Source organism: Patagioenas fasciata, chromosome 2 (genome assembly GCF_037038585.1).
Source record: "Patagioenas fasciata isolate bPatFas1 chromosome 2, bPatFas1.hap1, whole genome shotgun sequence".
NCBI lineage: Eukaryota > Metazoa > Chordata > Aves > Columbiformes > Columbidae > Patagioenas > Patagioenas fasciata.
The window spans coordinates 147,276,800-147,301,581 of record NC_092521.1 but is presented as its reverse complement, the minus strand read 5'-3'; the positions used below and the strand labels follow the sequence as shown (position 1 = coordinate 147,301,581).

General features: G+C 38.7%; 1 protein-coding gene across 3 annotated transcripts in view; it reads left to right on the top strand.

Moving 5' to 3' along the window:
• RSU1 (Ras suppressor protein 1) overlaps window positions 1-24,782 on the top strand; it is a 104,883-nt gene that overhangs the window by 39,278 nt on the left and 40,823 nt on the right. For 2 of the 3 annotated variants that reach the window (XM_065831270.2, XM_065831272.2), the window contains exon 8: window positions 5,107-5,239. In XM_065831270.2, coding sequence (XP_065687342.1) covers window positions 5,107-5,239 — 133 coding nt within the window. Of the gene's footprint in view, window positions 1-5,106; window positions 5,240-23,464; window positions 23,484-24,782 lie in introns of those variants that run through there. The other variant, XM_071805186.1, reaches the window with a different exon arrangement.

The window sequence follows — 24,782 nt, the reverse complement described above, 5'->3', positions numbered from 1 at the left end:
GTTCACTTCTCAAATGTCAAAGTTGTTTAATTACCTTATTTCACCTTTTAATTTTTGAAAGTATTTAAGGTGTTTTCAAGAGGCGTTCAAGTGGAAAGGACAAGTCAGGTTTGTGTTTGTTCTGTTTTCTTATGTTTCTATTGAAGTAATGCCCATGTACCATAGACATACCTTACTATACATTCATACATTGGGTAAACATTATACACTCTGAATATCGTATATCACAAGAGGATGAGGAGGTTACAGTTGCAGATAAGAGGTGCTTGTAGGCTACATCTAATGGACAGGGAGAGCCTGGGAAGTCTGGAGTCACCCTTGGTCAAAGTGATAGGCAGCATTATTATTGGCTCTGATGCTTATTTTCTGCAAACAAGACTGCGGGAGGCAGCATTTTATTTGCTTTTATGAGCTCTTTTCTGACCTTTGCAGGCTGTTGAGTAAAATATGAATGTTCACACAAACCTCTTTTTACTTCAACAGCACTGAAGGCAAATTACAAGAATCATTAACTAACATGTTTTAGATCAAATGCAGGAAAGATTTATTGAGGGAGGTGCAGGAAAACTGTAGATGCCTTTTCCCTTTAGCATCAGTCAGGATGAGGTGTGCCCAGTGTCACAGGAGATGTCCCTTCTGTCTACCCACGGCTGTGGGAGCTCTGAATTTAAGTAATGATAAATAGTATTTTTAGTCAATGAATGACATAAGCTACAATACATGAATATAGAAAATATGCATGCTTTGATTTTGTCCTTAGATTTTCCAGTGTTTGTTTTGGTGTCGATCTATTTACTGTAGCCTCCAGGTGGCAGCTAACAAGACATGAGGGCAGCAGGCAGTTTTGAGGTCTGTGCAGTTTACTAGTTTGGCACAAGAACAATTTTGTTTTTAGGTGGGTTAAACACAGTCACCCTGATCCAATCAAACTTAATGGTTCAGGATCATTTTTAGATACAATGAGTGCTGAGACAGAAAAAAAAAGTTGCCAAGATCAGGTATTTTTAGGACCACGCAGCTGGCGCCTTTTAGAAGGCTTTTTGGTCATTCTGTGCAGGTCATCTACAGCAGTGAGCTGTTAAACATTTATCTTTGCTCTTCTCTTTTCCAGACTCTGTTCTCTTTTTAGTGTCTGCTCACTGGTCGCAGCACGTATCCACTTTGCCTTCTTCCTACTTGGAAATCTATGTCTGTTCAAGGTAGAAAGCTTAAAGTATCCTTCAGGCTTGGAAATTAGAAGGTTCCTTAAGCATGTTAGGCTAGAGTTCTGCGATATATTGTTTTGATTATTTATTTATAAGAATAATTTTAGAAGTGCTCAAAAATAATTTGAAAAACATTTCTGTGATCTAGAAAAAGGGCCGTGCTGACTAATCTTAAGGACAACCTTTTCCTCTCTTACCAGAGGCCTGTGACTATAATGCATTTCAGTGGAGTTGGCCTCTTTCAGTATGGCAAAATAGCAAGAACCTTAAGTCCATCATGAAGAAATACAATTTTAGTTTACTAGTTTACTAGGCCGAATTTAAAGATTATAAATATTTTTAATAGGTTAATGTGCATGGAAAGAACAAACCAGGGATGACCAATGCAATCTCCAATCCTAATATATTTTGTGATTCAATCTACAGTACTAGATTTTTACTAGAGGCAATTTTGTATTTTGCTTACTAGAAATATCCAAGGGATTAAATGTGATCTGTGTAGCAGAAGAGTATATAAATTTCCTAAAGGCCTGGGGACAGTGTTCTGCTGATACTGCTATTAGACAATACGCATGAAGGCTCATCTGCCGTGGCTTTTTCCTTGGCCCATGGCTCTGGTGCTGCAGGGGTGGAATTACAGCATTTCTTTGCACAGTGCTGCCATAAAATACCTTGTAGGCAAGGAGACTGTTCGTAGGGGTACAGGGACACATCTGTGAGGTGTCCAGTCACACAGCAGTCCTGCAGTGAGTCTGGTTCCAGAGCTGTCGCTTCAGGCGGGTTGGATGATCTCTTCCACACTGCTGGCCTCCTCTTGATGTGCTGGGGCAGAAGGGTTCATGCAGGGCTCCTGTATTTGGTTGCCCTCACACACCCTGTTCCTTGGATGTGGCTGAGACTTGGACCTCATGCTTGGGACTCCTGGACATCCTGTGGCCTGAGCAGAATTAAGTAAGCCCTCGATTCACACGTGATTTAGCTGTAAGCACAGAAAGGACACCAAGGTATGGCCCCAAGCGATGTGTGGTGACAGAGCAGTGACACGTTTCTGTCCTGTCTCTGTTTTGATTATATGGCTTCTTAGTTCTCAAGCGGTTTGCTATGTGGCAGGAGTGTCAGACTCCATTTCCTCCCTAGTGGGGCAAGACTCTATGTGACTTCTTATCCTGCTTCATTTTGTGCTCATTTCTGTCCTTCATTTCCAGATGGGTATGTCAGTATTGAACAGGAAGGAGTTTAAGGTGTCGGGTGCCCCATCCTTCCCCCTCTTTGTGCAGCAGCATTCCTTTACTCCTCTGGGGAGGAGCACCCACTCTCTGCCTGGTGCTTGCCACAAGGGTAGATGAGTTGTTCCTTTTCACACTAGGACACTTGCTTAAATTCTTCAATTAAAAGCGCAGGCTGTGAGGTGACAGCTCACCTCCAGCTCCAGCTGTAGTGGCTGGTGGGATGGGCTGCTGGGCCAGGCAAGCCCTGTGCAGGGAGGGGCTAGATGTCAGTGCAGATGCTGGACTTTCAGGTGCCCCAATTTCCCCTGTAATGAGATAAATTTTACCCTTAGGGCCTCTGCCTGTCCCTTGCCTCTGAAGGTAAAAAATATCTGCACCTGCCCCCAGTGAGCCTTGGGGAAAAACAGAAGTTGGAGGAAAATGAAGTGATTACTTTGGCATGGGGACCTACAGCTCATTTTGCTTGAGCAGTCCTCTTTTTGCTGTAAGATTTCTCGGCTTTAGTAGCATAGTATTTATTGCAATTAATTACATTTAAATGGACCATGTGGTGTTTGGAATGGAAGTGGACAGACTGCGCTGTTGGGATGGAAACAGACAGCAGTGTCTCCTGGGTGGTAAATTCCTGACACAGCCCTGGAGGAAAGGATTCAGCTGAGACCCTGGCTATTGAGATTTTGAGAATGTGTGACTTATTTCTGTAAGCAACATTGAATTTGACCCATGATGGGGCCACGCTTGCATCACCAATAACTATTTTTATTAGCTGTACACAGATCGATCATTTTACCTTCATGCAGTACTTGCAGAACTGTAATTACAAGTGAGTACTTACAGCATTGGTAGTTTTGGAGAGCAATGTATGTGTTTTTTTGCAGGTAATAAAATGGAAAATCCAATTTGCAATTGCAAAGCAAACCCCCGAGTGATACGTGATCTTCATAGCAGCACCGGTCAGAGGGTTACAGCTAATCACAGTGCTGGCTCCTTCCCCGGTGGCCTTTGCCTGAAAGCTGAATAGCGGAGCAGTATGAGCCTCCGCCTTGAGCCAGCGTAGATTTAGACACACCAGTTTCTAGCTTATTAGGTCCTCTTTGTCACAGCACTTAATCCTGCTTCCTGATCCTTGTTAGAACAGGGCTGCTGAGTCCCTTAATAAAGGAAATGGGTGCAAGGCTCCTAACGAGGCGCACTGAAGCGTGCGGCAGCAAGGGCAATTGCCGCTGACTGACGGGGTGAAATGCGCCCTGCCTGCTATTATGTCAAAGAACCGGCTGCAGACAGCTGACAGATGAGCTTGCTGAGGTAATGGTAACTTGCTGATAGGCCAATATGAGATGCATGACATCTTTTCACAGGATATAATGGTCTGTCTTCACTCTAATTGTGTTAACCCTTTTTATGGAGAGAAACAAGTCAAGGATTGGCTCTAATGCAGAATGTGCACCATGCTGGCCAGCAAGCACAGAGCTTGCAGCAGCTCCCATAGCATATGTGTTCACGCTACTTACATGAATGCCTTAATTTTGGAAAGCTAGCACGTCAGGTTGACTTAAGATTTCTCTGGCAGCTTGGCTTGGTCCATCTTCAAAACCTTGTAATTTTTTTTGTTTTCCGTGGTCGAAAAATTTTATTATTATTATTATTTGTTACTTTAGGTTTCTGGGAGGAGGGTAGGCACCTCTTCATCGTAAGATTCAGAAAAATAAATTTTAAATGGTAGCACAGATTTCTTAATTTAAAGAACAGAAGAAAATATTTCAACGTCTACGTCTTCCTGGAATTCAGCCCGTTGTATCCGTAGTCATGAGGAATATCAATAAAGCATGTACTGTTTTGGTTTTGAGTGGTAAACACTTACAAAATGAACAAATTAACAATAAAATCCAAGCAATCCTCTAATAGGTCACTTTAAGTCTTCATGTCAACAGAACAGGTAGAACTGGCATGTTGCAAGAATGACCTTTTTTTGTTGTTTTTCTCACTATAGAGAACTATAACTACAGATCAGTGGTAGGATCTGGGTACAGACAACATGTTGGTCACTGGGAAGGCAAAAATGCTGTTGGCCATCACTTGTAGGCATGATGCTTGGAGCAGTGATGGAGAAACACTGTGCAATGCTGAGCTTCAGCAGAGCAAGCTTCTACCACAGCATCATTCTCCTCTTATTCCTGCAAGCCACGGTGGAGAGGGATACTTGGCTGAATTGTCTCCTGAAGATACGTTTAGTGGTTGAATTATGTGAGATTTTAACGCCACAGCAGAGCTGGGAGGTTTGGAGTTGGGAATCAGGAAGCCTCAAGTTCTGCTCCAGTTGTCCTGCCCACGCTGGCTGAATTTACCTGCAGAAGGACAACCCAACACCTATGCATTAAGCACTGCTTAGAACTAATTTGATGAATAAATATTATAATGCCATGGACTGAGTTCAATCCTGTTGTGCGTATGTAGTAGCACTGTGAAATGAATAGGGTGGAACTGCATCCAGTAGGGTGGGAACTGCAATGACCTCCTTTTGCTCTTGGCTAAGACTGAAATATTTGCTTTTATTATGGTTATATTCTCTGAAATGAATGAAAAGTTTTATATTCATAGCAAGATATTTCTTTCAAATTTTTTGTATTTCAGTTGGTTTTTTTTCATATGTTGTTTTGTTTAATCCCTTTCAGGTAATCTGGATTTGACTGGTCAAAAGCAAGTCTTCAAAGCAGAGAACAATCCTTGGGTTACCCCTATTGCTGACCAGTTCCAGCTGGGAGTGTCTCATGTTTTTGAATACATTCGTTCAGAAACATATAAATAGTAAGTATTACATTTTGTAACTGTGTTGGGTTGTTTTGTTTTTTTCTGTAGCATGTTTGCCTAAGCGTTGTTAACTACATCCTTCTTTCATAATCCATGCAATAGCTTGGTATTGAGGGCAAATATGCAAACCTGTACATTTATATTAAGGAATTTTGCTAACAAGAAGGTAAATAAACATTATTTAGACACGTTAGGGAAGCACAAAGACTGCTTGATATTGTGCTGCATTTGTTCCTTATTTCTAAGAGCTATTAAGTAACGTAAGAGATGTAAAAGAGCAAGCATGACAAGACTTTGAGCAGTACTAATTTTAAGTATATACAGTAAGGTTTTATAGATTGAAATAGATATTTTTTAAATGTTTTTGAATGCAAGTTGTTATGTTTTGAAAGAGTTGTCTAGAATTTAAACCTGTTTTGATCTGAACTGGTTTACAAAAGTCTACAGCCCTGGTAATTCAAGTACAGATACTAATGTTTTCTTCAACAGTGTAAGTGGAAAAAAATAAACCCTACGCTGGGATTTCTCCACTTTAATTCCAAATTTTGTGTACAAATGCCAAGCATTTGTTAAGGAAATAATGTCTTTAATAATTTTACTGAAAATAAATCATTCCATTTCCGTGAAATTTCCATTTTCCGAGGCTACAGTAAAACATTAGAAGTTATTTTTACATGTCTGAAAACAACCTTGGTGCTGTGTGCCTAGAAGCAGTAGGTATTACAGCACACAGTACAAGTTCTAGGTTGGAAATTTAGTTTTTGCATTTCCCTTTAATTTAAAAAAATATTTTAATAATTTATGAGCATTTCTGTCTTTTTTTTTTTTAATGTGGTAGCTGTCTGAACTTAGTTACCAAGGGAGAGTGTTCACAAGTGAAGGTCTTGGGATTCCAGTTTAGTAATTGAGATGTACATTTCTATATGAAACTAAGTGATCCAGCAATGGCTTTTGTAGTCTGTTCTTCATTTACAGAATTTTAGTGAAAAGGATCACAGATGGGAGAGTGGTTACAAAAATTGTGTGTCTCAGAAATGTCCTGATATTTATGCTGTAATTTGTGTTCTCAAGATAGACTTAAGTGGGCTGCAACACCCTTCTCCCAGTAGTACTCTGTACTACAGACATGGTGTAGGGAAATAGCTGTCTAGCTCCTTAGACTGTCCCTTCCCCACAATCCTCTGTGTAGCTGCATATTGGTTTCTTCATTTTTTTTCTTTTATTTTTAATTTTGGATTAGTTTTTTGAGAAATGTGCATTAGGGGCCCTCATGCAGTTCTCACAGGGACAGCTCTGGGCGTCGTGAGGACAGCAGCGTTTCAAGGGCTGAAGTGCATTTTTGACAATTTGACCTATATTCAGTTTGGGTGGGGGGCTGTTATTATTTATCTGCAAGAAAAAAAAAATGTAACTATGGATATATTAAACTACTCTGGCAACGTTTCTTGTGCAATCAAAATTGACACCAAAGGTTCTGTAATTCATCATTTGCCTCAACTATTGCTCTTTGTTTTAAATTATCCATGTTACGTTTAATGTCTTGTTCTTCGCTAATTGGCTGACTTTGATTTTGTTCACAGTAAATATTTAAAGGCTGTATAGTTAGCAGTGTAAGCAAAATCTGACTAGTCGTTATTGGGGGTGGGGGAATAGAGTAATAGAATCTTTCTATGGCTCATGTATTTTGATCTTAGCAGCTTATTCAGTTAAACTGTCATTACTTTCAAAGATTAGTGATGAAAACCAAAAGCATGCAGATGTTAATAAGTAGATTTCATTTTCAGCATATAACCATTTCATATTTAAACCATAAATTAAAATATCTGTATAATTCTGTTAGAATCCCGCAGCAACTTCTTTTGTTCCTTGATTGTACTTGTTTCACATGCTATAAAGAGAGTTTGTGGATTTTCTTACTGAAAAAAGATTGTCCTTTTTATTTCCAGTTTCCTTTAAGTTTGTGATCTGAGAATTATTTGGATGCCACCTGCTACAGACATTTTTCTGTTTGCATTTGATTTTAGGTGCTATAACTCATGAGCAATGGCATAATCTAGGTAACAGGTCTAGTAGCATTATTGTGCACAAAAGCAAATAAGCTGTGAGCACGGAAGAAATGAAAACTCCTTTTTGTGATGAAATTTTGATCTTTTCCTGCTAACAACTATACACTTTCAACCTCTGTTTTCTTTCAGAGCCTATGCCTGGGTAGTGTATCGTTTGTCTCATTAAGCAAATCACAAGGTTGAGATGTGAACATAGTAATTTTCTCTGTAGATATCTAACTGAGCAAAATTGAGCTCTTGAGGGTTTTTTTTGGATCATTGAGCTAAAAGAAAAATATAAAAATTAGCTTGCAACGTTTGATAAACCCAGACAGCTTAACTTTTACTCTGAGGTAAAGCTGACAAAGATGGTTGGATAGAATGGTGTTTAGATAACCTCACTTGCAACACTGAGAAAAAAGAACAGCTCACATACATTCACAGCTGACAATCAGATCAGTAAGTTTACTCTCAGGTACTTTCATAAACCAGGAACTATGCATCTGTATTGCAGATGGATTTTGAGCTCCAGAGATGGTAATTGTCTCCCTATGCCCATTGCTTTTGCTGGCTGATTGGAAATATTGATTTTACATTGTTTACAAGCCTAACATTGTCTATACTGGCTAAGACAGAGAGGGTGTGCTCATACAATCACAAGTGCCAAGTTTCAGGGGTTTAGCAAGTTACATTTCACTAAGTGGGTTTATGCTAATACAGTTTATTTTGTGTTTGCAGTGACTGTTACCTGGCTGTTATCTCAGCCAGAAAGTGGTAACTCAGTGAGTCTTGGCAATGGACTCACTCGCAGTCACGTTACTAAACCTTGAGGTTTCTACTGATGGCCGTCACAAGCCATAGCTGTAGGCTGCAGTCAATATCGGAGCTTTCAATTCAGATTCTGTGTGGCTGCACTTGTGAAGCAACTACCGAATAGATCACAAACGTCTTCTTTCTGTTGTGAAATGTACTGACTGTTTCAAGCATATTTAGTGAAAAATTACACCTCATTTTTAGCTTTGTCTTAGGATATTCATGCTCTAGTGATTAATTGGTAAGTAGAGATGACACCCATGAGGGATGATTGTGTCTAAAGATAAAATGTCATTTGTCTCACATACTCGTACATTTTCACACTGCTGTTTTATATGGTACTGAAGTACCAAGTATAAAAGTGGAATTGCACTTCAGAAGCGTGTTACCCAGCTGGACCCTCAGATCAGCTCTGTAGCTTCTTTCATTTCCTTTAATTTCCTTACCTTTCATGAGAAATTATGCCAGGTGATTCTTTTCAACCTTCATTTTTCAAGGAAGACTTGTGCTGACAGAAAGACGGGCCATATATTGTGGCAGAAAATGTGTGTGGAGGGGCTCCGAATTCTTAACAGGAAATTCAGCAGCTCTTGGCACTTTGCTAGCTTTTGTTGGCTAAAATACGCCCACTGCACATATCATCCTGTGACAGCATCATTTGGAAATAGGTCAATTTGCCAAGTATATAATGATTCTTAACCTCTGACTGCCTTACTAACTTTCTGAAAGTTGAGTAAGCTGAATTTTGGCTTTGATTCTGTAGATACTCAGAAGGTGCCATTAAACTCCCCATGTGGTGTCATGATAGTGTTGAAAAACAGTTAAAGAACTTGCTCAAACAATAAAGGGTAGCGGCAACCTCATGTTCTCAAAGGGCTTAACTAAATGTTTTATTTTGCCTTTAGTCTACTTTCAAAGTGACCTTTATGTTGTAAGCATATTCTCAGAGGATTTTCTCTGTCTAGGGTACTGACAAAGAGATGATGGGTTGTATGATTTAGTGGTTACAAGGTACTGAAACAAGTGCAGACAGACATGAATGTTTGAATGAAAGCGGTGAATTAAGTTCCTATGAAGATCAGAAATCCTGTGATGCTCATCAGGATCAGGATCAGGACAATTAGTAATTTGATTAAGACGAGGTACAATTGGTACCAGTGGGTGGGTTTGGTTGCTGACATGTATGGAGAAATTAAACCAGAAAGCTGCTCTTTGGGTACATTTCTGTCATTAATCACGTGCTGTTGATCAATCTTCATATGAAACTTGTTCTTTGCCTGTTTGTTCTTGCAAGAGAAAGAGTAGTGCTTTTGCTTGTATCACAGCAGAGTCAATTGCAGTCATCATCACCTGATAGTATAATCTCAGCTAAAACAAAATAATTTGCTAGGTCCTGAGTGCTTAGAGTAGCACTCAGACTTCTAGCATTTTTAAGCTGCTGTTGAACCCAGCAGTCACCTTTTAACACTTTATTTAATGATTGCTGTCTCCCCATTTGACCTCCTTATTCCAGTGGGGCAGAATTATGATAGAACAGTCACCATTTGTCAAGTTTCTAGAATGCAGGTTTTCCCCACAAGGCAGTCAGTTTGGAGTCAAGAGTCTCGACAAGATGTATTGTGAAAGGTAGTAAGTTGCACTCTTCACATTTCCATGAGGAAAGGTGGTAGAACAGCAAACCATTTTAAAGACTGCCACATCAACTCTTAGCAGAGGAAATGGTTTGATAAATGCTATGCTGAGCATATATTGCTTGGCAGCATTGTAACACAGGCTTCCCTGGACAGGCTGCTCCGTACTGAGCGTTGTTACTGAAAACCTCATTTTATTGGCAGTGACAGCCTGGAAGAATCCACTCTTGGTTCAGTCTTCTATTTAGAGACAATGGTCCAGCTTTCTTCTTGAGAATGAATTGTTGCACTGGACCCCCGCTATTACGTAGCAGCTGCTTCCAGGGCAGCAGACACAGGTCATGAAGTAAGAGGTTCTCCTTCTACATTATATTCATGAAGAGTATTTCAGCATTTATTTTTAACAACTAGAGGAGACTGGCAAGATACAGAGAGTAATGCACTAGAATACAAATAGTATCCTGAAATAATTCCTGTTCTCATTCCACAGTTGTTAAGCTTATTTTGTTTCAGCTGCATGATTGGTTCTGTCCCAGATGTAAAGATGATGTTCAGTAAATCCACACCTATCACGGAATGGAAGAGGGGCCAGGCAAGTTAAAAATCCATGTGTTGGAGGTTGGGAAGCATGCTGGGGAAGTGGGAGTTAACAGCAGATGAGATGTAGGCACCAGCAGGTTGAAATGTTAATTGCAGAGATTGTCCTGGAATGGTGTTATTTGTGCAGCAGTCATGGACCTGCAAGAATTTCTTTTTTTAGCACAAAAAGCAGGAGTATTTAAGTGACGTTTGCTGATGACACAAAGCTAGCAGTGCAGGAGAGAATCTGCACACCGCACAGGAAGAATTGGCAAATGAGGGGGAAGGCTTAGGTGTATTAGCTACAGGTTTTCTGTGAGCCACCGGTGTGATTATGCGGGAGTGAGAGGAAGAGAAGCACAATCTCCAGAGCTGGGTTTAGAGAGTGGGAATTTTCCAGTACAGAAAAGGAAATATTACATGTTTCTGGTTGTCATGTTCATGAAAGATTAATTCAGACAGGAACAGGCAAAATGAGGAAGAATAATAGGATGATAAAAGGAATGAAGAGCAAGAGGAGATTTAAAAAGTATTTGGTTTATTTAGCAAAGCAAAGTCTGATAACAGAGATCTTTGCTGTCATTGGGAGGGAAACAAGGAAAAACAGGTTTCATTTCAGGTATTAAAAAGAGAAAGGGTGGATATAAGAACAAATAGAAATAAGCTGCTTGGGTATATATTTGAAGGAAGGTGTCTAATTATTCAGGGAGCAAGGTTATAACCTGATAAAAATTGCCTTATGACAGAAGAAATGAAGGCCAAAATCTCATTTGTTTCAAAACGAGCTCTGATCAGTTTGACCAGGAATAGATGAGATGATTTCTCGTGGCAGAGGATGGCATGTCTGTCACGCAGGCAGATTTTTGTGCTCCTGTATTCAAATGTTCTAATTTTTGAGTGAAAAATCTGGATGAAACCCCCTATATTAAGATAGATTAATGGTAGTTGCACTGCACAGTTAAGGTAGACAAAGCTCCATTGTTTGCTAAATAAGGCAAAATATTATTTTGCATATTCTTGCATTTAGTAACTTGTTTAAATAAACCTGTATGGCAGTTTTGTGCAATAGTTTAATGTGACTATTTTTTAAGTAACCTAATAATTACTTGTTATTTTGTATATTATATATTCCTTAGAAAAAATTCATTTGGGGTTATGAAAATCTTCATAATATTTCTTTCTTTGGTTATGTTGAAGAGATACATAGAAAGAATGCTTCTCTTTGGCAGTCTCTAAGTAAAATTAAATAACTTCTTGTATTATCTAGTCATTATCTAATCTTGTAATGTTACCAAAAAGAACCAGATTGAGCACAGTATGATCTTGGGAATAATTTTTAATAGTGACAGTAGAATGGGAGTATTGTGAAGACTCTGGGGGAAACAGAGACCATAGAGAGGAACACAAATGAGCTGATGTAAACGTCTGACATAAATTTGATTGAAAGGAGTGCGGTTAGATGCCTCAGCCATTTGTGTGACTCACAGAGGTCAATGAAGATTTAAAGAACTCAGATAGCATGATTCTACCCTGCCTCACTAAGAAAAATAGGCCCTAATAAATGCTATTTTCTGTCTTTATTTTTCTTTTGTCACTAGTATTCTTTGGTAGTTGTGGAATAGAAGTGTTGTGCATCAGTTTTCTCTTAGGCTTGGCTCTTTTTGCTTCTAGAACAGGTATTCTGGTTGTTTCTAGGGGTCTTGTGCATGTACTCATAGGGTTAACCTTTAGTAGTTCTTTTTCCTGCTCGTTTGCACAGTGTGGTTGCTCTGGGCCTCATACGAGAAATAGGATGGTGTTATGTGTTAACAGTCCTTTGCTGGACGTCACTTCTGTATTTCAGTGACTTTCTAGCTTGGCGTCTTTTACCATTTGGCCCCTGGCATGAGTGCACCATCTGTGCCTGTGCTAGCTGTGACCTCCTGTATTTTAGGGTGGTTTCAAAGACTAGGTAAAGATAGCAGAAAAGATACGACCTCAGTGATCTACCTTGGGTGAGATTTTCTGAGATGCCGCATCTTGTGTGAAGATGAGCTCATGGAAGATTGAACCTCCATCAAAGGAAGGCAGGAAGCAAGATCCATCATAACTAAGAAATAAACAACTGTTAACAATCCTGGTTCACACATTTTGATCACGTACCAGTAAAAAAAAATTAATTAACCAATAAAAATCATTTAGCAGCCTGATGTGGGGAAATATAAAAATGTTATTTACATTTTGTTCTTTTGTATCAAAGGCATGGTACTGTATATTTTATATAAAAATACTGATTTGTATTCCAACCAAATGTTGTATTTATTGGCTGTTTTTTAAAAATTGATAAATATATTAGTACATTATTTCCAACAGAGACAATAGATGACTCAGAGTCCTGACATCTTTAGACAACATTTACATGCAAATCTGTAACTCTTCCCTAAAGAAGAACAAACGGGAACCCATGTTGAAAGATAAAAAAGAAAAACAGTATCTCTGTATATTTGTGTTTATATATTACTAAGATGGATAAGTAATAAAACAAAGCTATCACTGATGTATCTGACAGATATAGATACTGCACATATAAATACTAGTCTAACTACTGGTATTACCATTCCCTTTGATGTGAACTTTCATATAAAGTTTAGAATATTATGCAGTGATCCATTTACCATGTCAAGGATGATAGCCCAGGGCTTAAGTCACTGGGGCAGATGTCTAAGGCTCTGTTAGAAGCAGAATTGGAATGAAGAAGTGAGGAAAGTGCAGAAGCTGAGGACTTGATGAAACCAAGGTGGGGAAAACAGTGACAGAAGGATATAGGATTTGAATAGGGAAACAAGATAAAGTTGCATCTAACTATAGGGCAAGGCAAGATCAGTAGCTGAGTTAAAAATCAGTGATAATTATGGTAAAATCCAAATCGAGAAACAGGTAGGGATGTGTCAAAGAAACTGGTAAGAAACAGAATTGAGGACCTGGTGTAGGGAACAGGTTGGCGTCTAAGCAAGCAAGCAAAGTGTGAGATGTGCAGCTGTGGGGAACTGGCACGCTGAGCAGGAAAAAACAATACGTGAGATTGAATGAAGTATGTGCAGCGGGAAAAAAGGCTGATCCAGAGCAGGATGTACCATGTTGGGCTCTTAGCCTTTGGCTATCTGGTTTGATAAATCCTAGAAATTAAGTGGGTCCTTTTCTGAACTATGATGGTCAGATGATTCATAATAATGAAGGAAGGAAAGTCATGTTCTGTTATGGTTCTGTTCTATGTTCAGTGCAGGCAGGATGATCTTTTGAGGAAGATCAGTTATTTCTCAGTCCACTCAGTAGAAGCATGCCCAACATTTTGTTGTGAGAAATGGTTTTAAACCTCCAGATCTGTGGACATGCAGTCAAAAAGTTTAGGAGACTTGACTGACAGAGTCTGGACTAACCAAAGTTTGTTTTAATTAAATTGTGTTGTTAGGGAAGTGCCAAAAAGTGACGGAAGTGCTGGTATCCTTCCAACATCAAGGAAGACAGATAGACTAAACTGGATTATTATGACCTAGTTTATTCTGACATCAATTTCGGATTAAATAGTGAAGGAGAGACATGGGATTCTACTAGTGAAGATTCAAAGAATATGACTGTAGTATGAATATAATTCATGCAATTAAGGCATGAATATGATTTTGAGAACTATTTCCTAAAGAAACATTCTAAATGTAGTTTGCCAAGGCAACTCTTTAATGACATAGAATTTTGTGAAGCATTTAGATTACACAGTGGCAAACATTCTGATTAGAAAATGAGCACTGTATGATTTCAATAAAATGTGAAGAAGAATTAACAACTGTCTGATAGGTCTTGGGAGATAATTACCAACAACATTATTTCTGGTGATCTCCACAGAGATCTGACCTGTAACCATTAGATCTTCTCCTCAAGTATTTGGAAGCAAATATACAGTCATTTCTGACTAAAAATTGTAGATGACCTGGAAGGTGGTAGAAGACAACAGTGAAAATATGGGCTGTCCTGGATCACATGATGAACTGTGCGAATGCATAGTGCATGTTAAAGCAGCTCGACGAAAGGTTGCATATCTCTGAAAAAGAGGTATATAGGATATACCATGCATTGTGATTACAGGAGGAGATAAAAAGGAATCAATACTGCTTTCCAAAAAGCAGTTGTTTTAAGAGACATAATATAACTGAAGCGCACTGTCATCTCACAGTTCAATGCTATAACCAAAAGGCCTAAAAGAAGCCTTTGGTTAGTGAATACAGAAATAGGAGCTACTTTCAACATCAACTGAGGCTGATGCTGAGTTCAGTCTGGTGTCAGTAGTTTTAAACGAATGTTAAAAATATGTTTAGATACAGACACCTCAAAATTGTTTGACAGCAGAAAGCAAGGTACAGGCTTGTAAAAGGATGGTTATTAGTGCAAGCTGACAGAGAAAGCAGCAGATTCATTTTCTCTTATTGTCATCTCATTGCTTCAGGATACTTTCTGGGAAAATATGTTTTAGAGCAACATCTCAGTATGAAAGTTACTATATGAACCATAATGGCTTTTAATACATTATACCAAATATACAAAGATGATGATCATAGAATAATTTGGGTTGGAAAGGAACTTCAAAGCTCATCTACTCCAACCCCCCTGCCATTAGCAGGGACATTTTCAACTAGATCAGGTTACTCAGAGCCCCATCCAGCCTGGCCTTGAATGTCTTCAGCAATGGGGCATCTACCACCTCTTTGGGCAACCTGTGCCAATGTTTCACCACCCTCATTGTAAAAAATTTCTTCTTCATGTCTACCCTGAATCTCCCCTCCTTTAGTTTAAAACCATCACCCCTTGTCCTGTTGGAACAGGCCCGGCTAAAAAGTCTCTCCCCATCTTACTTATAGTCCCCTTTTAAGTACTGAAAGGCCACAATAAGGTCTTCCTGGAGCCTTTTCTTCTCCAGACTGAACAACCCAAACTCTTTCAACTTGTCCTCACAGGAGAGCTGTTCCAGCCCTCTGATCATCTTGGTGGCCTCTTCTGGTCCCTCTGCAACAGGTCCGTGTCTTTTCTGTACTCCAGAGCTGGACACAGGACTCCAGGTGGGGTCTCACCAGAGTGGAGCAGGGCAGCAGAATCACCTCTCTTGACCTGCTGGCCACGTTCCTTTTGATGCAGCCCAAGATGATCTATTGACTGATTTTAAATTTTACCACAACTGCTGCAGTTTCAGGACCTCGTATCCAATAGTGTACTTCACTGCTCTAGCTGCTGTGGGCATGGTGGGCCAAACTTCTCATCTCCAATGGATTCAAGGAGTTTTCTCAACATTTCCAGGTAGTGTTGTTGCTAATCAAAGGCAGTGTGTCCAGAATGCACGCAGTTAAGAAACTTGACTGATGTTCCCAAAGGTGCCTCCCTTAATTGTTTTTTTTTTTGGTTTTTTTTTGGTTTTTTTTTGATGGGGTGGAGGGGCGGTGTCTGTGTGTGCTCTGTTGGGTTTTTTGTGTGTGTGTCGTTTTGGGGTTGGTTTTTTTTGGTTGATTTGTTTGGTTTTGTGAAGAGAATTTGGACTTTACAGCAAGTAACAAAAATGATAGCACATTTTAAAGAAAATTCTCTAGACAACAAGGAGAAGAATAAATAGGAAACGACAGACAAAACAATACTGTTTGAGAACTGAGTTGGAAAATGTGTAGGTAGCAATAAACATTTTCTGGTAAACTTGAGTAACTAACAGCAAGTAGTGGTAAGCCTGTTAACCCTTTGTAATCTTCAAAATTCACTTGTTTTGCTTTTTTGTTTTCTTTTTGGTTCTTTACAACCAAACAAGAAGAGTTACTGCACACATTTCCTGGTTTTATTTGAGAGATAAATTAAAAAGTGGCACTTTTATAATCAAGCAGAACTATCTACAGTTGCTATTCTCTATGCAGTCATATCTGTTTTATTACATGCTGGCATTTATTGAACTCTGGTTTCTTATTTCAGTCTTGCATTATTTGAGGGTTTTGTGTGACCTTTAGCAATTTTTTTACCATCCTGGTGAGGGCTGTCAGATAAGGAAGGGTCCCTAATTTTATGACTGACTTTATCAACTATTTGTCCAGTGGGGAGGGCTGAGGTGGGAATGATTCTGGTGCCATTTGTTGGAACCACTTGTAGTGCAATCTCTGATAAACTTTTTAAAAGCCATTATTTTACTTTAACAGGTATTACTGCCATCTGGTTTATATGTACTTTTACAGCCCATTATACCTAAGGAACAGTGTTGAAAGTGGTTATGATCAGATTTAATTTTAAATTATTGCTATTAAAATTAACTGTTTCTTTAGAAGTATTACCTGGAAATCAGGAGCTTCTACTGTGTATGACACAGAATTTCTCATTCCTTCATTTCAACACATTTTCTTCTGTCCAAATAAGAAGTGCCCTACTGTTAGAGCTGAGGATAGTCAGATGTAAGTCCTGTTTAGCAAAGTCCTTATGACTACAGCTCTGCAATGACTATTTTCTCTTCTGTACCCAACCACATTAATAATTTAACCCTAAAAATATGATATACTGAAAAACAGTATCAAATATCGCAGGAAAAACTATGCTGTAGTTTTTCTCCTTTATTACACTTGGTTTGGAAACTGGAGAAAGAAATCATAATCTAAAGTGAAATATGCAGAACCATAAAGAGCAAATAGAATTACTTAGGATACTGACTATTTCAATTGCTCCTGCTTCACTAAAGCAATAATAATAATAATCATAATAATAATAAATGCAAGAATATTAACATTCTTCATAGTTTTGGCAGATGTTTTAAGAAGCTGGCTTCAGTGCTAGATGTGAACAGCAGCACTTATGTCACTGAATGGGGAACAGTGATTCCCTGAATCCTTTTTGTTATTCATAAAGCCCAGTTATAAATTTATAATCAGATTTTCAATCCTGCAGTCATGTACCTTGCAACAAAATGCTGTCATGTGATGATAAATATATGCAGAAGTAAAAGGAGCAAATCCTAAACCCAGTACTGTAAGTATGGAATATAGTTTCTCTTAACAGGAAAAGGCAAAATTTGATTCCTGTTCGTATATATACCCTAATCCCTTCCGCTGGCCTGCTCCAGTGTCTAGTTTTGTGGGACTTGCTGCATGTTAAATGCTTTTGGGAGTTATCCAAGGAAAGAGGAGTCCAGGACTCTTCAAAGACTTTATCAACTTGGAGAAGATGGCTTTTAGTCACCTTTCAACTGGATATAATTTCCAAGCTAAATTCTGAATCTTAGTTTTGATTATTGTGTTTGATATTCTGTCTTCTGTTCATTTCTTGGCTGTCCCAAATCTAGATTTACTCTAATGTTGACTTTAAAAAAGGAAAGGTATGCAAGGACTGACAGTGATGATCCTGAATATAAATTATATCAAGCAAATAGATGCAAGATAAAATTACCAAATCAACCTTTTTTATTCTATATTTTATGGAATATCTAATGTATGTTTGGCAGTAATTTACTCTTGCACATGAATTTCTGACAGTTTCGATTCTTTTGGCTTATTAATCAATGTAGTCAGCACCAGAGCAATTTTTATGAGACTCACTAGTCATCAAAAATTTATTATCAGATAAATCAAAGAAACAACTAGCATCTTAATAGGGTGAACAAAGTGACATGTAAAAAGATCATTCAAGACTACATGTTTTTGACACTTGTGTTTGCATTTGCTGCTGGGGTCAGAGGTTTTGTTTGCACTTTCATTAAAACAGTCATGACTGTGACACAATTGCTTTCTTTTGTGCTAGAGCTTTCTTCCTTCAATTTCTCATATATATATATGTATGTATATTTCATGTTAGCGCCATTCTGGTAAAGCATGAAATTTCTGTGTAAAATGTAATGTAGAACTTTAATTAAAATCTGAAACTTTTATAGTTAGTTGCAGTGGATCGTGTGTGCTTCAGAAGTAGGTGGGATGGGAGAACTTTGCCAGTAGTACCAGCATGCCCCGAATAAGCTTTAGTCTCTGATCCAGTTGCATATGGAGCTCTGATATGTGTTCCAATTAAACCTCTAGGCTCTTATTTGATACAGTAATCTTTCTACTTTCTAAAAAGGTTGTGGGTTTCTTGTTTGGTATTTAAAGATGAATTTTCTGGACACGCTTTTTGTGACTGTCATTGTAACCAAGTAAAGCCAGAGCTGAGTGATTCCCAGATGTACTTTTTTGTTAAAGCAAAACGCTTGTCTTGCCCAAACGGTCTTTCATTTAATATTTGCATTGCTTGAGTCTCCTCCCCAGCCTGTGCACAAGCCATGGGCTTCCCTGGCCTGGCCAGCCTGTTTGACTGAAAAGGGATGTGGCCATGACTGTAAGAACGTAGTGGTGACAGCACCGGGAGTGTGGCACGTGGCTTCACCTCCCCCCGATAACTGCTCTTGCCTTCCTGGCATGAATGTGTTTGCGGGAAAATCCACCTGCAGGCTGGTGGTCCTGTCCTCAGTAGGGCAGGTATTTGGGGAATGATAAAAACAAAAAAATGTGTTGTTTTGTGGAGCCTGGCTTCATCTCAGTGCTCAAACATGAGCACGTCCGGCAATCACAAGAAGGACAGAAGAGTGACCTTAGGTTGTCCCTGTAGTCAGGGGGGCACCTCGGGCCAAGACAGTGCATGAAAAAAACGAGTCGTGCTCTTGAGGTCCTTGACCACCACGCCATGGGAATGGGGTGACACCAACCCTGTGTGTCTACCCTGGCTGTGCATTCTCACCCGTGTACCCAGTCCAGCCCTGGCTCTAGTGTGGCCGTGTGGCAAAGGGGTTCAGGACCTGATAGAACTGGTAACTAATCACTTATTTTGGCTATTTTAGTCTGAATTACCTCTTTGAACTGGGTACCAGAGGTGGCCCAGCTGGGGGAAGCTGAATTTGCAGGGGCTGGTTACATCAGCCTCTCGGCTGCACGTCCAAAGGCATGGGGAGGAGAACCTGGGTCCTTCTGTGCATATTCACTTCAGGCACCAAACAAAGCAAACTTCCTCTGAAGAGAACACAGGTACTTTTAAGAACTTAAAAACTCCCCAACATCGGTGAACTAACAGAAAGTCTGGATTTGTCTATGTGCAGAAAATAGGGGGAGGGAAAAAAATCCTGACAGGCTGTGTGTTTCACATGAATCTGGTGATGCTGAAAATACACAAGTCTCATTAGTGAGTTCTTGTAGCTAGCTTTCATATGTTTTGCCTAATAAAAAAATAACTGAAGGGAGATTGAATTTATTCTGTGTTAATAACCAGGAAGGATATTTCTGGATGGCTGCCAAGCGATGCAGAACTGTGAATGATACACAAAAGAAACCCTGCTGTTCCCTCTTTCACCCAATGTGTGCTTTTACAGGAGAAAAGTATTTAACTTCAACATTGTCTTTTTCTGTGTTTGTAGTCCTACGTATGACTGAAAATAGGGCTGTCTATGGAATGAAAGGCTAACAGAAACACAGTTGTCTTGTAGCTCTTAAAGTTTATCTGTCTGCTCTGACTCTAATTCATGTGAGTTATGGCTGAAAATGGTTGGCGTGGGTTGTTTACTTAGCACTGTAAGATATAAGAGAACTAGGTATAGTTCTCTTATTTTTCTTATAGCTCTAAAGGTGTGATGGTTTTAAAATTAATGATAACATTCAGTAGTCAATGCTAACATCTGACTGCAGCTGCATGTTTTCTTTAACTCTCTTTACCAGCCCTACCTATAGTTTCATCTATGTGAATCTTCAGCAGTAAATTTTTATCCTTGTTTTTTTGAGACAAATCTGTGATGAGATATGGAAGCTCTAAGTTGGTGTATTTGTCATTAACATGTCATAATAACTAACTGTCTTTCTGTGTGCTTCTTATATGTCTGTGGTTCAGTAGCATTTGCATTCAGAATAGAAAGGACTAGTCTTCTCTGGTCTTGATTTTAAGGCATACTGGAGTTTGGACTGGTCCAGGCTTAGGACAGCTTTTTGGTGGAATATATAAAATGGCAGTTAATAGAGCTGTTAAATACTGTGAATTAAAGACTGTGATTTGGACAGTGGCTCAGGAGGCTTGCTTGAAATATATACATATTTCAGAGTACTTCCAGAGTAAGTTCGGAAGTATTCATTGAGATCCAGGTCTTCCCGTAAACTGCAGAGGTGTTGGGAAGCTGACATGGTGTAAGTTAGAATCCCAGTCATAGATTTCACGTGCAGCTTTAGTGACCTCTGTGCAGTGACTTCTTCTCAAGGATCTCAACAAAACCTAACTTTAGCTTGGGAGCCGTAAGCTCCTAAAGGTCGTACCAGGCACCTGGATGCATATAGAGTGAACAAAAACGTATATATCCATTTGAACGTGGAGAATCTGCAGTTCAGATGGCTGATAAGAGATCAGCTGGTCAATAGCAAACTGGCATTAGGGCACACAGTTGCTGTTTGCTCCATTCACTGGAAACTCCTTTCACTTCATTCCCAGTGTAAAATCCAGCAGGCCAGGCCTTCGCATTCCATAACTTGGCTAGAAGTTCCTTGAGTGTCGGAGATAGAACAAAAGCATAAAGATCTACCCTTTCTTTAGCACACGGAGTTCAAGCTGGGAGTGTGTTCCTCCTCTTCAGGTCCAAGATCCCACAGCTTCTTCCATAGGAGCTACCACTGATAGAAGGGGTCAAGAGCTGCTCTAATCTGTAGTCTGGAGAATCTGAGGTTTTCTTTTTAATGAGGTTGTCTCGTGTACCCTGCATTTTTGCTAGAAGCTAGTGAGGATGAATTCTGTTCAGTGTATTTGGATACTTACTGTACCTGACCTGGTGCGTCTGAGGTGTCTCTGGTGTGGTACTTTTGATATAACTGAGAGAGATGGTTCAAAAACAGTTTTACACTCAGGTTCATCAAATCATGCTGTATTTTCTACAGATATATCCACCAAGCCATTTTGCTCTTTTTATTCACTTAGTAATATTGACTCCCTTTTCTTTGTCTGTTGATTGGCTTTAATCTGCAATTTTACTCTGACAATTGAAATAAAATAGTTTAACTCTGAAGTCAGGTGAAATTCTTGGAGATTCAGTCTGGCATTTCATAACTTATATTTTTATTATTTTATTTATTTTTTGCTTCAATTTTGAGGCTATTCTTGTAGACACGTGCCAGAATGAGATTTTAATCTCTCCTGGAAAAGTTGGTTTGTCCTGCTTTCCCCTTAAGTACAGTCCTGTTCATATGATGACATAGTATCAAGTAGGTTGCCCCAGAAATTCGGCAGTGCCTATGATCAAAATGCGGCTGATAGTCGTGTATAAGTTCCAAGTGGTTCTCTGCAGGGATTCATATCTTTGGAGGTGACAAATACGTTTCTGAGAGTTGCAATACTCTACACATCCCACCTTGGTTTTGGAGGAGAGTTTGCAGGTAAAGGTTCTTATGCACCAACTTGAAACCCTCAGATGCGTTTTATTACGCTAGTGATGGTAACCTGAGTATTCACAAATATTTGACACTTCAGTTTGCAAAGAAAGACATCTTCCTTTTACATAGTGGTGTTGCGTTTGGATTCCTGTTGGATTCTCATACTTGCTCCTTTTATTGAAGATTTAATTTTATAAGTATTGTGTTGCTTGATTATTTTTTTCAGCAATATTCACCTATGGACATATAGATGCCTGGTATTCTGTGGCTTACGGTGTTGTGAATGGTAATTAAAATTTCATACTCCCTCTGCTTGGGAACTCATGTGTCCACTAATCTAGATAATTAGTCATAAACTTAACTTCATTGCTTCATTATGTTTAATGTTTAGTTTTAATCCTCTGAAAGCTGGTTTACTAGAGCCAGGTTTGCCTATGTTCACGAAGTAGTGTGAGTTGCTTTCATTACTTCCTTAATGAAAAAAGTATTAACATTTATCTGTAAGAAAATGAGGCCCTTCTAACAAGGGTGAAGGTTAGTCATTTCTCTGTAGAGGATGGATATGTGATATTAGATAATACTAGGACATATTTAACCCAAAATCTTCCTTTCCACACGTGAATTTCACAGACGGTGGAGTTGGGAATTGGAAAGGCCACTTTCACTCAAACACTCATACATTGGCATGGGAATATATGCATGAGTACTAATGGCTGTACATATCGGAGGAGTAGGGAGTCTGGATTAAAATAAGCTGTGTTTCTGCCAGAAGGAGAGGGTGGACTTATAACAACTTGTGAGTTTGTACATTCGTGGTGTTTGTGTCTCTGCACACACATCTATCCATAAATATTTTCCCACATTTCCTGCATATATTTAGTTTAGTGCTGAAATTGTGTTGTTCAGTAGATGCATCCATTAACTCAGTTCCATTTTATTCTTTTCTAGGAAGAATGATAGATTTAGAAAACAATGAGCATTACAGTGTAGAATTTTGTTGGCATGAAATAAAAATCTGTTAAAAATTAATTTGTAAAAATATAACTAAAATACTGAGATGATAAAAATGAATCATGGGAGGAACTGATGCAAAATGCAGATATTGCAGAATCCAAATTATTATATTCATGGGCATCATAATTATTTAATTCTAGAGATACATATGCTATAGCATAAAAATGTGTTGCAGGTTTACAACTGACTAGCTGTTTTATGTGGCAGAATGTCGTCTTTGCATATTTATTAAAATTATTCATAACTGGTTACTGCCTACATGAACCTCTCTATTCTTATGTCCTGCTTCAATACATTCTCTGAACAATTTTATCACGACATTATAATGGAAATTTGTCTAAATTTTAGAATGATCCATGAGGCATTTTCCAAGCCCCCTATCAGAATCACTTAAAACCAAGTATTTGCAGTTTACATTTAAGAATACTTTCAAATGGTTTAGTAGCAATACACTTTTTCTACATAAAATTGTTACTTTTTTAAAAAAAGGTTTTATGTAGGTAAAAAAGGGATATATAGTGAAAAATATGGACTATGCATTTGATTAAATTCTATGTGCTTATCCATTCTCTAGCTTACAAATATAAATTGCTTCTTCTAAAGATATAATAGGATGGCAAACATGTTGGTAATGCAGCTTTATAACCTTCCACACAGATGTCCCAACAAAGTTATAAAAATCAGTTTTATACCTAGTGAGAATGTGGAGCCTCACAGCTGTTCTTGCGGATTTTTCAGGGCAACAGGACTATTGCTGAAAAAAAAAATACAGGATGGGAAGGCTTTTCACCAACCTGATATGCAGTTAGAGTGACTATAAGATACTCACAGTTACCTTATCTGGTGGCTGTTCTACAAGCCATTGGATAATTTGTGTACTCAGGTAAGACATCTTTATTTCCGATAGAATTCAATCAAAAATGTCTGCCTGTAGCAATATGCAGAAAGAACCCAAGGTGATACATCCTGTGTATCATCTTATTTTGTCAACCATGTATTATTTTTTTAAGTAATTTGGAAAAGCACAAGAAGGAAAAGCCTAATTTTCAGAAAGAAAATGTTAACTTAAAGCAGTTGTAAGTTGTTTGGGGTGTGTTGTGTAAGCTGAAGGAGTCTGATGCTGCAGCTGGAAGGTTTTGCTTTATGGTAAATTCCTTAGGAATTGGTTACTGTACTGCCATTTACATGATGGTGCAGCATTATTTCCACTGGCTGTCAAAAACAATTAGAGGCTAATGAAATTCTGTGCAAACCATCAGATGGACACTTTCCATTTGATTAAATATGTCTTGGTGGAGAATAAAGGAACAATCCCTTTTTTTACATTGTCATTTCATGTCTTGCTGCAATACACTTGGGTTCCCATTTATAATTAAATAGAAAACAGTGTAAATTAATAGTAATAATAATAACAAAGTTCAGAAACTAACCATGACAAAATCTGCATGACAAATAGCTTTGTGACCACTGTTGCCATGACCATGGTTTGTCTATAGAACACCTGTGGTGCGGCAGTTGCTTTACATTCAAACTAAAGATACAGTTCCAACTGTGCTCCCTGAGAAGTGCAGGATCTCTCTGTTTATCAGAGGATTTTGCAAAGCATCAAAAAAGTGGTACAGGAAAGCCTGTTGCAAGAATAAACTCATTTACGTAGGCATAATGCTGCAAATAAAGGGGAGAAAAGAATGAGAACTAAGGAAAGCTAAAAGAAAGAAAATGCAACTGCATTTTACCTTATCTCTCTGGAGAGGTTTGTAGCTGGATTTGCTGGCCAAATGTAAACATCTATAAGGACAAATCAGAGGAATTATTTTATTTTATTTTATTTTTTAGCCAGCCTATCTATCCAGTCTCTGTCTGAGCTTACCCTTCCATAAGCTAAGTAAAATATCTTTACATAGTGATATCTCATGTGATTTCTGAGCTCAGATGTTTTGGACTATTGTATCAGGTTTTGGGGACTGCCTTCTCCATGTTAACTTTTCAGCAGAATAATAGGTGAAAAGTCTTTTTCCACTGCAGAAAGTGTGATACTTTGGTTCAAGCCAGCAGG